The sequence below is a fragment of the Camellia sinensis genome, chromosome 11 (assembly GCF_055761805.1).
Source record: "Camellia sinensis isolate YWXY chromosome 11, ASM5576180v1, whole genome shotgun sequence".
Taxonomy (NCBI): domain Eukaryota; kingdom Viridiplantae; phylum Streptophyta; class Magnoliopsida; order Ericales; family Theaceae; genus Camellia; species Camellia sinensis.
In genome coordinates this window covers 135660698-135673082 of record NC_138971.1, presented here as the reverse complement: position 1 = coordinate 135673082, position 12385 = coordinate 135660698, and the positions used below count along the sequence as shown (strand labels likewise).

The window sequence follows — 12385 nt, the reverse complement described above, 5'->3', positions numbered from 1 at the left end:
GAGAGGGGGCGACGTGCAACAGGAGGGAAGGCAAAGGGCTGGGAGGATGGGGAGGGGAGGAGGGGGAAAGCAGCGGCAGAGGTAGATGGGGGCAGGGATTGGATTAATTGGAGGGTTCAATGGAAAACAGAAAAATTCAAATGTTAAAAGGAATAGGTATCCAACAATTTTAATGGGAGGCATTGAAAGGCTCCCGTGTGCTCACACCACGTAGTAGGATATAAACCAGACTTGCTAGATAATTTCTCCCAGTACTTGTTTTAACTGCCAATACAAAGTGAAGCAAAACTGCAAAACTGCAAAACAATCAAAATGCAGTAATGGAGCAGAACAGTGTCATTTACAAATATAGTCGGATCTCAATTTTTAGTGGAAAAATAATTGAGATCCTAAAAAAATATTTACAATTCTACCCACAATAATGTGATAAAATATTGGTCAACTTCTAATTTGTTACACACTGATGGTATGCCCAACTTCTATGCCAAATCATTGTGGATGAATTTGTGAATATAAATGTGTTAATTTCTAACATTACTCTTTTTTTCTTTTTTTTTATAAATTTTGTGTGTGTGTGTGTGTGTGTAAGAGAGAGAGAGAGAGAGAGTAAACAACTGCTAAAACACCAACCTCTGCCCTACATTTAAAAGGAACCATTGCCTTGAGGCAACTATCAATCTGGCATACAAAGAAGGCTCTACGCCCCTACAAATTAATACAACAGTAACTGAAAAGAAACTATCATTATAACACTACCTGATTTATCTCATAATCTTCAGACACATATATACATATATGTATCACCTATAATTTTAAACACAAAACAGTTCGCAAAAACATCAAACATCAAAAACTACAAAGAAATCAACCCACCAACCACCACACCAATTTGGGTGATCCCTCACTGTTTCAGCTAAGCCGAGTCGTACTGTTTCCTTTCTTCTTGTATAGACTGGAAAATCCGAGCCACTGATTCAGTTGCAGATCTAGCGTTGTGAGGCACAACTTTGATCACTCTTGTCGCCGGCTGCTCAACATCATGCAGCTGAGGGACTTCATCTAGAGTGTGAGTGGAAGGAGAGGTCGGGAAAAGAGGAAGCGCGTTTCTTTCATTGGTGGTGGGACCTACACCAAATCCCTGTGCTCTCTCCCCAGGACTACTTGCCGTACTGCCTTGCAACTCGCTTTCTTTAGATGAACGCAGCCTCACGACATTTGGAATCACTCCTCCGTTCTTCTGGGTTGTCAGCACATTACACGAGCCTGATAACTGACCGGACTGACCAGGTTGACTGGCCAAGCCCGAGAAAACTGGATTGATGACCGGCATGCCATACGGAGGGAAATAGCTGTGGCCGACCGGAGAAGTGGGAGGAACCCCGATCCCTTGATAATGGTGGTGAGGAGATGGAACGCTATATGCAGGATTTACGAAATTACCCATCATCGGATTTGATCCTGGAGGTCCACAAGATCCAAAAACTGGGCCCATGAATCCATGTCCAGGGTATGGCTTGTATATAAGCCCTTCGGATGGAGACATTACAGGAATCAACCATTGGTGCCCGGTGGGCGGTTGATGGAAACAAGGACTCAATTTGGATTCTGCAGTTACAGTTGTCGATAGTGGGTTTCCCGAAAATTGTTTGCAAATCGAAGGTTGACTCACGTGTTGTGCGGAAGAAAGAGATGTCTTTCCGACAGCATTTTCGGCAGAGCATTCCATGTTACGACTTGGGTTCTCAGAATCGTCTTTTTGCTTTGCAATTTGCGGAGATGGTTTAACGAAATACTCTAATGGAAGTTTTTTTGCGGAAGAGGCCTTTAATGGTTCACCCAAATAAGCACCATCTTCAAGCAAAAGATGTGGCGATCCAGCAATCGATCTCTGGACCTGTATGAATATCAAGAACTATACTCAAATCCACTTTCATAAGTAAATGAAAATTATTGTGAATCACATTTCAGTTAACTGGGAAGATAGTTAACATCGAAGATTTCCATACCTTTATCAATCTATGCAATTCAAATACTTGAACAGCAAACACTCTTTGTTGACTGAAAAGGGTAAGAGGGATCAGATCATAAACACAAAAACAATTTCACTAGGATTGGCTTTTATAAATTTGTAACGATCAGTAGGTATAAACCAAGTTTTAAGTAGCCATTGATTCACAGTCAAGCACCAGATTAATATCAAGTCCACATTTAATTAAACTCTACATGGAAGAACTTGAAAACTCTGAAAACATACAGATCATACAATCACATGAGAGACCAAATCCCAAACACAAATTAATGGCATAGACAAAGATACGGCACTCTTTTATACACATTAGGTGAAAAAGAAACAAAAATGTACACAACACAAAATCATGATCTACTTGATGGTAAAAAAAAATAGTAAAAGAATAGACACAGAAAATTTTGGATGACACAAAGATCGAGTATTTTGGGCACCCACTACAGGAAATATTCAAATAAACCAAAATACTACATGAAAATAATCTTATTCACCACCATAACATTCACTAGTTTCAATTGTTGGGTATTATAAAAAAAAAAAAAGGACCAAATGTCCCAAAACTCCAAATATCATCCATTACTTACTTGTTCCTCTTCTTACTCCTCCAATCCGACAACTGCTAGAAAAGGTGTACTTTCCCAAATGTGCAGGGTTGAAACCCAAGAAATACCAGAATGAAAACTAACAAAAAGGAATTCCGAAGGACAAGCGCAAATGGACAATGAATTGAGAATCATCCACCATCTAGCTACTCACCTTGCACAATACACATCAGTTCAAAATGGATAAAAGATGATCCACCACGAAAAAAGCCAACTTCAAGGGAACAGCCAGACTCCACACCTGACATCTTCCCTCCCTCGAGGCCTTATTTCCAACTTTTTGGCTCAAATTGGACAAAATATTTCCAAACCACAAGTATTAATACTCGATATTTGAATTGTTAGAAATAATCTGAAACATACAAAATGGTTGCAGCTTTTAAATTCTACATTAGATGACTACATCATGTCCCAGTACAAATATCACTATTCACTACTCTTCTCCAAAAAATATATTAATACTTTCCCAAAGTTCCTAATATCCTTTACAATCTTCTTCCAATTCTCTGGATGGGGGATTAGTACGAAGGGATCATATAGGGAATGAGACTGAATCAGCTAGGACAAGACTTTTAAAAACAGCCCTAAAGCGGTTCCTCCTTTCTATGTATTCAACAACCAACTAACAGAGATGAATTGAGCTGCAGAACATCACTTGAGGAAAACATTAGCAACGCTAAACAAATTTAATAGAATTTGATGGACAAGAAGTGTTCTCCAAAAATCTTGTTCCTATCTACCTCTTCTCTTCTAGGTGGATCAATCTCCACTTGAACACAAAAAATACTTTAACTCGTGCTGACTTCAAATCATAAATATCACTTGATTAATTGTTTAGGAAGCATACATAAATATGTATACACACAGGTACTTGGGTATGATAAACAAGACTACAGAATGGTTTTGACTTAATAGAAAATTTTGGTACTTCAGGTGACGTATAGTTCTTTGTCTACTTATATAGGTTGTTTCCCCTTTTGGAGCGTTTTTATAAATATTTCTAATTATAAAAATAAAATTTGAACACATAAAAAAGTGTATTCAACCAAAAGGCATAAAATGGAAGCAAGAAAGTCCTACGCAAACGAGGAGGGCAAACGAGGAGGTCAAACAAATAAGCCCACAAGAAAGGCTAACATTCAACTAAGAAAGGAAATGCACTAGATTCTATGCAAACACATAAACACCAATTCATCTGCCCAAAAAAATAAATAAATGGACGAATGTGTAATGGGAGGCCAAAGCTAAGTCAATAATTGCATAACAATTGAAACAAAACTATGCATAACAACACTATATGATTTATGGTGCACAACACTAACCAACAAATAATCATCAAAATATGGATTTCAAAGCCAATGGATAGTAAGTGTAGAAAATAAATTATATTTGAGTGCATTTTAAATCTGACCAGTCCTTTCACAAGACAGGCAATCACAATAAGCCATAGTCAATGTTCTCTTCGCTAAAACTTTAATTAAAAAAAAAAAAAAATCACTTTACAAAAAAAGTATTGCCAGCAAATGTCAAAAGGAACCCCCCGCTTTAATGCAACTATCTAATTGTATCAAAATTTTCCATTAACTTACTGCAGAACCTTTTGACTATTTTTCATACACTGGTTTAGCCATCAGTTTATTCCATATCATATTTATTTCCACTAGTCTTTCTTTTCCAATATTCAACCCTGTTGCTTATGAATTAGTTGCCATGATATTAAACTTCCTACCAAGTAAAATGAACAATTATGATGGAAGCTCAAATGTAATGTGCCAAAATGTAAAATATTTGAGAAACTATTAATCAGAAAAGAAACTTACTTGACTATTGCTTTTCTCGCTTTCCAAAAATGTTTCTGACCTATTATTCCTACAACATCGTCAGGGGATATATCCATGCCTGATATAGAATCCACCATGGAAGTCTCCGAGGCATCGTCACCTCTCTCCCCATTTCCTGCCTGTACTGACCAACTTGTCTTGTCTTCATGATATCCACTGCCATTAGTATTAGGACTTCTCAGCTCTTCTGGACAAGGATCTCTTCTAAGTATGGATGAAAATCCATTTTCTACGCCTCTCACAGGCTCATTTGAGACATCAATCCCACACATACTGTTGTGTAGCTGTGCCCTGGCTCTGGATTCGTGATTTAAACTAGTACCAGTGCTTGGTATTCTATCAAAATTGTTTGCAAGGCGGTCCCTATGTTCCTGACCTGCAGGTGCATCAGTTTGTTTCCGTGGACCTTCAGTCATTTCTTTTGGGTTCTTCTCATCCTGGCTTCTGCCTTGTCTCAAATTGGAACTTATAATGCTAGTTTGTTTTGGCTCTTTATCACTGGTATTTTTAATATTCATTGAATGACTCACATATGCTGGTCTGGAGGAAGAGATTTTTCCCCTATCCATGCCATTAGAATTTTTGCTATGATCTTGACCTATTTCTGACGGAACTAAGATAGGAACCATAAATTCCTCTTCATCTAGCTTCTTTTTCTGCTCAAGTTGTGCCAACGGGGTGTTGAAATCAGAATAGCCAGCATATGACTTCTCAGCAGGATGTGTTGAACGAGGTACGGGAAGCGGAAAAAACATACCCCTTTCACGACCACTTCCCTGCAACCACAAGTTATTTAAAGTATCAGGGACATAGGAGCAGATTCTACAGGAGTATAGATACAAACAGGCTAAGCTTAATCCTCAAATGTGATTATAATAAGGACAAAAGTCCAAGAAGATGAAGAGTGGAAACTTCAAAAAATAAAAATAAAAATCCCATAAGAGGGGTGACATCTGAGACTTGAATAGGGAGTGTGTCCATAATGGAAATAAAAAAGAAGAAGGAACATGTTCAATCACAGTCAGTCTACAGGAGAAGTAGCCAATTAAGGGCATAACATGAGTTATAGGTTGGCACTAAGAGACTTCAGTTTGGAGAAATTGAGGTTTCAAGACTCCAAAAAACATGACAACACCAGCCCAAGTGGTGCCCTCACAGACATAGGGTTACGCGGGTAATGGGTTCTTCATTGTGCATTAGCAACCTCTTTCTTTTTTGCCTTTTGAGTGGGGGGTTGGGAGCTTTTTCATTCCAGTTTTGGGAGTTATGAGGAATTTATTTGTTGAATTATGCAACAAACAATAAATTGTCATACCAAATTTCAATGTTAACACAACACTTATCCCCCCACCAAACAACCAAGCATCCATGTATATATATACACATTTTTTATTCGCATTGAGTGTCCGGATCAAAGCCCAACTAATCCCCAGGGTGCATAGGCCCTCGACAAGGCAATCAATCATCCATATGAAAAACAATATCTCCTGAATGCTCAATCAGCTCATTAAAACACCTCAACTTAACCAAAAGAAATGATAGAACTTCATTTTCCTTGGAAGACAACAATAGTTACTCAAGCCTATTAGAAACAAAAATATGAAATGAAACACATAAATCATGTTTTCTTATCTTCAAACAGTTCTATAAATAAACATCAAATTAGGCACCAAAGACGACAATTAATTCAAACAGAACAACACAGAACCATCACTAAAATTAGATGCCTAAATCAAAGAAAGCATGAATTTAAAACAACAAACCCATAAAAAAATTTCAACACACCTGGCTTGAGGATGCTGGGGGAACCACACTGGCAGAGTTATTGGGGTTCACAGGCAACACCCCATGATTGAATCTCTGGGAAGGGATGCTGAGCTGTTCATAAAGGGCCATCTTGTTCCTTGGGGGAGCTCTTGGCCCTCCCTTCTCTGTATCATTAACATGAAGCCTTGGGAACATGGGTCCCATAATTTTCTCATCATCTTTCCCTCTCTTCATCTTTTCTTTCTCTTTCTTCTATTTATATCTCTGCATTCAACAACGCAAATTCCAACTACAATAACTGATTATTTCATAAAACTCACCTGAAAACCCCATGAAACATACCACCCAGCTGTCAAAATCGGATTTTTCTGGAAAAATAAAGAGATTCCTCAGGAAATCAGACCACCAAAACCAAAACCCACTTGGAGAAACCTAGATTTCACAAACCCAGACGCCTAGATCGATCCTTTGCCTTGAAATTAAGCGATTTCTCAATACTTCAAAGCCAACCCAGTTGGGGATAAACTGATCTCTAGCTGAAATTGATGAGGAAAGACCAGCACCCACTTGCAGAAACCCAGAATACAGAAAACCCAAAAAACCAACCTCCTTCTGAAGAATAGAGAAGTGACCCAGTATGTGAAACAGTACTTTCTCGAGAAATTGATGAAGAAAATAGAGAAAGGACGTGTTAATCTTACACAAACGATGCTAAAATCTATGCGGATTGTCGGATCGAAAGAGAGATGAAAGAGCAGATTCGGCAAAGAAAACGGAGGGACGTCGCTGAAGATCGCAAAAAGGTCTGTGAAGAAGGGAAAGGGCAAAAGTGCGAGTTTTGTGGGTCCACTGTGGATGGAACTAGAACGAAAGTGATAAAAGAAATAATTAAATAAATAAAACAAATAAATGTTTTCCAATAAAAAGAGTCGAATAGATAAGGTATGGATTGTCTTATAAAACAAATAAATGTTTTCCAATAAAAAGAGTCGAATAGATAAGGTATGGATTGTCTTCTGTTAAAAAGAGCTGAATACATCTTTAAAAAGTATTATTGACAATAACATCATTTATATTTTTGGTAGGGAGAATAGCAAATGTTTATAAAAATAATTTCAGATTGTTAAAAATTTTATAAATTTTAATAATTAATAACATCATTTATATTTTTGGTATGGAGAAAAATAATTTTAGATTAATAAAATTTTTATTAAAGTTATAAATTTTTTCATAAAAAATAATTATTTTAAAAAGATTCTACTGGTGTGTAATTTTTTCTTATTTGGTATGCATATTACAATTAGTAAATAAATAAATAAATGAAACAAAAAAGAGAGATTTATTTAGATGCTGTTTGGTAACACTTACATTTTCAGTTTTCTGTTTATATTTATAAAAATTTTAAAAACTCAAATAAAAACTTATTTGGTAAAATTTTTTATTTATAAATCAGTGGTCTCAGTTTATAAATTTGGCCAAAAAATGAAAACACAAAAAATATATTTTCATTTTGAGTTTTCAGTTTTTTTTTTTTTACCACCCAACACCCGCCACCACCCGCCACCATTTTCCACCACCGTCTTCCACTACCACCACCCACCATCCGCCACCATTTTCCACCACCACCCACCCCCCACCAGCCATCCGCCGTCACCACCCACTTGCCACCCACTCGCCACCACCACCTACCCCTTGCCACTACTACCACCATCACCACCACCACCCATCACCCACCTGCCATCCACCACCCACCACCCGCCACTACTATCCACCGCCCGCCGCCACCACTCGCCACCACCACTCACCACCCACCTGCCACCACCACTCACCACCCACCTGCCACCACCATCCACTATCCGCCACCACCAGCCACCTGTCACCCATCTACCTGCCACCACTACCACCACCACCACTATCACCCACCCGCCACCTGCCTACCACCACTACTCACCATCACCCACTCGCTACCACCTACCACCGTCACCCACCTACCCACTCACTACCACCATCACCCGTCACCACCCACCACCACCCGCCATCCGCCACCCACTTGCCACCACCACCCGCCGCCGCCACCGCCACCACTACCCACTCGCTACCACTTCCCACCCGCCACCGTCACCGACCTAACCACCATCACCGCCCACCCGCCACCACCCACCGCCACCTGTCATCCGCCACCCACTTGCTGCCACCATCCACCACCCGCCACCACTACCCACTCGTCACCACCCGCCACCGTTACCCACCCACCCACTACCACCACCTGCCACCTACCCGCCACCACCACATACTCGCCACCACCCACCATCACCCGCCATCCGCCACCCACTTGACACCACCACCTGCCACCGCCGCCACTACCACCACCACACACTCGCTACCACCCACCACCCGCCACCGTCACCCACCCACCTGCCACCGTCATCCACCACCAGCTAACCACCACCCGCCGTCACCACTTCCCACCACCGTCTTTCGCCGCCACTTGCCACCACTTGCCATTTTTCACTCTTTTTTAAATTTTTTAAACATTTTGTCAATTACCAAACGCGTTTGTGGTTTATGTTTTTCTAAAAATAAATAAAAAATAAACAAAAACTAGTTTATAAAATTTTTGTAAATATAAACTGAAAACGTAAACGTTACCAAACACACCATTATAAATCCTTTTTAATGGACTTATAGTCTAATAAATTCACAAAGTTTCTTGTATTCCATCAAGTCTCATATATTTTGGGATGACTTAAATAAGTGTAGTTTTTGTCTTTTTACGAAAAGATGTGCAGAAAAGTAGAGAGGTGATGTGATGAAAAAAAGATAAAAAGATTGATTATTTTAAAATTGCCAAACTTGGTGTTAGACTTGCATCTTATAAGATCTTTTTTTCCTGATTTATAATTTTTTTTTTTTTTGAGGCTATTGTACCATTTGTTCTATGTTGATAGTAAATATTATACACAATAGGATATATATATATATATATATATATCAGATTTGAATATTTTGCATTTGTTGATATGAACTTCAACATTAAAAACAACATTTATTTATCGCAATCCACTTTAAGCCAATGGTTGTGTATACAAATTTAAGCAACCATCAGCAATGTAGATATTCATAGTGTCTATATTTCGATCGATGTAAATATTCACAACAATGCTTCTTCACGTCGGAGTAAGGTAGACAATTTAAAGTTTTAGGAATGTGAGAGATTTTTTCCTTAGAACAAAAGATGGATTTTCTCTCTAAAATGAGAGAGAGATTTTTTTTCATAAAATAAAAGAGAATTTCTTTCCTTGAAATAAGGGATTAATATTATTATTTATTATGTATTAGTTTTAAAATAGAAATACACCTAAAAAGTTTGGAATGATGATTTTGTCATATTCCATTAGATAGGATCTAATGAAATATTAGACATGATGTAATGAAATATTAAAAAAGAAGATAAGTTAAATAGAATATAACACTTAAAAATAAGACTTTCTAAATAATGACACAAGAAAAAAATTATAAATAAAAAATTTAATATAAAATATTACAAAAATATAGAAAATATTTTTTAATTACACTAGTGTCACCAGTTGCATCTCCCTACCCACGTAATTTCCTTCGTGAACAGATAAGATCGATCAAGTTCGGCCCATGAAAGATTATAAAAGCATTGGCCCATAGCACGAATGAACAAGCATATATGTCACAGTTGGTGCCAAACAAGGGAATTCTATTTGAACCCAAAATATGTGTCAGCAAGTTTAATTTAAATTTATAAATTTTAATTTTTATTATATCATAATATAAATTTATTAATAAGAATAATGTATATTAAAACTTAAAATAATTTTTTTTTCTTCTCATGGTACACCTTAATCAGTTGTTCCTATTAAAACATCAACATCATTGTTTTTTATTCTTTTAAAACTCTAAATTCTAAAAAAAAATTTGAACAAAATCAAATAGTAGATGAGAGTAATAATTAAAATAGTTTTTTGAAGTAACTCATAAAAAATGAGGTAAGCATTCATATTTTTGTAGAGCACCATCAATTATTTTTTATATCGTTTTTTTTTACAAAAATTAAAGTGCGCAATAGTTAGATTAACAATAACATATTATTGAAGTTGTTCTTATTTTGTCATTTAAATAGTACATTATTTGAGAACTATTCTTTCTTGTTAGTGTCTGATGCTTATGAGCTTATAGTTTGGTTTTTATTTTTTCACGTGCATTCTTGTGGATAATTTATAATGTAATTTTTTTTCTATATTGAAAAGTTTTATAATGTTTATGTAAAAGTTTAAATTTTTTTTTCTGTATTTAAGAATTATTTTCTGTATTGAAAAGTTTTTGAAATAATTTAGTTTTTATAGTTTGTTTATTGTTTATTATTTGGATTTATCTTGAGGGTAATTTGGGAAAAATAATTAAACAAGGTGTATTTTGAAATTAGGTGTACTTAGGGGTTGTTTGGGACTTTTTGACTTTTTTGGTTAAAAAATAGAGGAAAAAAAAAAGATGATTATTTAGAATAATTTTTTAAATTTTTACAAAAAAAAATATATATTAAAATATTATATAAAATATCAAAATTACGGTCATACCTTCTGAGTGAAAACATGTTTTCCGTACATGTCAGTGTAGTTGTCAAACTTGAGACAGTGCACTGAGCACCACTGGTTTTGTTTTTTTTCTTTTGTTTTTATTTATTATTTTCAACCATGAGCCGTGCAAATTTTTTTTAAAAGATTATTGTGCTGCATTCAATAATGTCATAATGGTGGCAGCCTAATAGTACAATTACTAGTCTGCAATATGAAAAAAAAAAATAGCAAATAAAAAAAAAAATTTAAAAGCCAAAAAAAAAAAATTTAAAATGCAACAAATTAAACAAAAACGAGTGATGTGCTAATGTTGATCAACAAATGTGAAGTTTTTGGGGTTACATTATACTATAATGTTTTCAACATCTCATACTTTTTTGCCTTTTTTTTTTTTTTGGTCCTCTTTTTCATATTCTTCTTAAGAAGATAAGACTTCACGCTATAAACACATTATCGTAGCTGTGTCACGTGAAATATACATATACTACCTTCATATTTTCTATGTTAATTTGTGGTGATGAACAATAATATTATAAGTTTATAAATTATTTCAATAATATTACTAATGACAGTGAAACAAAATTTTCAAAATTAAAAGATACAAATGCAAACCTTTTAGAAGTTTTTTTTTAATTATTTTTATTATCTCAAAAATTTAAAAGTACAATTGTACAATGTTAAAAACCTGATGTGTTTACGAATTTTTGGTTGTTGATAATTACAATATTATTTTTGGTTGTTGATTTCTTCATCGTTTCTTCAAAGTCATGTAAAAGTCTAAAACATACTTAGATATAAGATACATTACATTTATGAATAAAAATAGAATTCATCAAACAAACTAACAAACCAGGGGAAAAGACGAGAGACATAAATCGCCAAAAATTTGGAAAACCCATAAAAATGCAAACACAAATTCATATGCCTATGTGAACATCCAAAGTATGGAAGCCAAAAAAAAAGGTAAACAAATTCATACCACTGTCTTGTACTGTGAATTAAAAAGTCGAACATGGCACAGAATAGGCTAAACAATTTGTGCAAAAGGGGGTTATGTACGGATTTTTGACATGGGCAAAAATATTGGTCTGCAAGTGATGTTACTTTCTACTTTAGGAGATACGGGCCGAAATGGTGAAGATCTGGTCAGCGGTGGTGCAGATCTGGACACCAGCTGGTCCTTCCCATCCGGTACTGGTGTGACGCACTCGCGTATTGGGACGCTTTTTGTGATGCTGTAAGGGGAGGTTGTGGCGGAGCTCCGGTAGTCGGCGGTATGAGGGTAAGGGACTGTCGGTGGCTTCAATTCGTAGTTGTTTAGCATCTGTTTGGAGAAGGAGAGTTTTGGTGATGCTGTAAGGAGGAGGTTGTGGCGAAGCTCCAGCAATCGGCAGTGTGAGGGTAAGGAATTGTCGGCGGCTTGACGGAGGAGTATTTATGCGTGTGTTTGGAGAAGGAGAGGAGATGTTGAGGTGAGACCCTTTGTAAACCCTAGTATCTCTTTAATAATTGTATTCTCAAAGGAAGGGACAAAAGTAAGGACAA

At 36.4% G+C, this 12385-nt stretch overlaps 1 protein-coding gene across 1 annotated transcript; it reads right to left on the bottom strand.

Moving 5' to 3' along the window:
- Positions 1 to 618: 618 nt before the first annotated feature.
- LOC114287349 (protein EARLY FLOWERING 3) lies at positions 619 to 7240 on the bottom strand. The gene is made up of 4 exons (XM_028230674.2): positions 6255 to 7240; positions 4449 to 5245; positions 2007 to 2058; positions 619 to 1894 (listed from the first exon to the last, which is right to left on the bottom strand). Exons 1-4 carry the CDS (start codon positions 6468 to 6470, stop codon positions 914 to 916), a joined length of 2046 nt encoding a protein of 681 aa, XP_028086475.2. The 5' UTR covers positions 6471 to 7240; the 3' UTR covers positions 619 to 913.
- Between the last annotated feature and the right edge of the window lie 5145 nt (positions 7241 to 12385).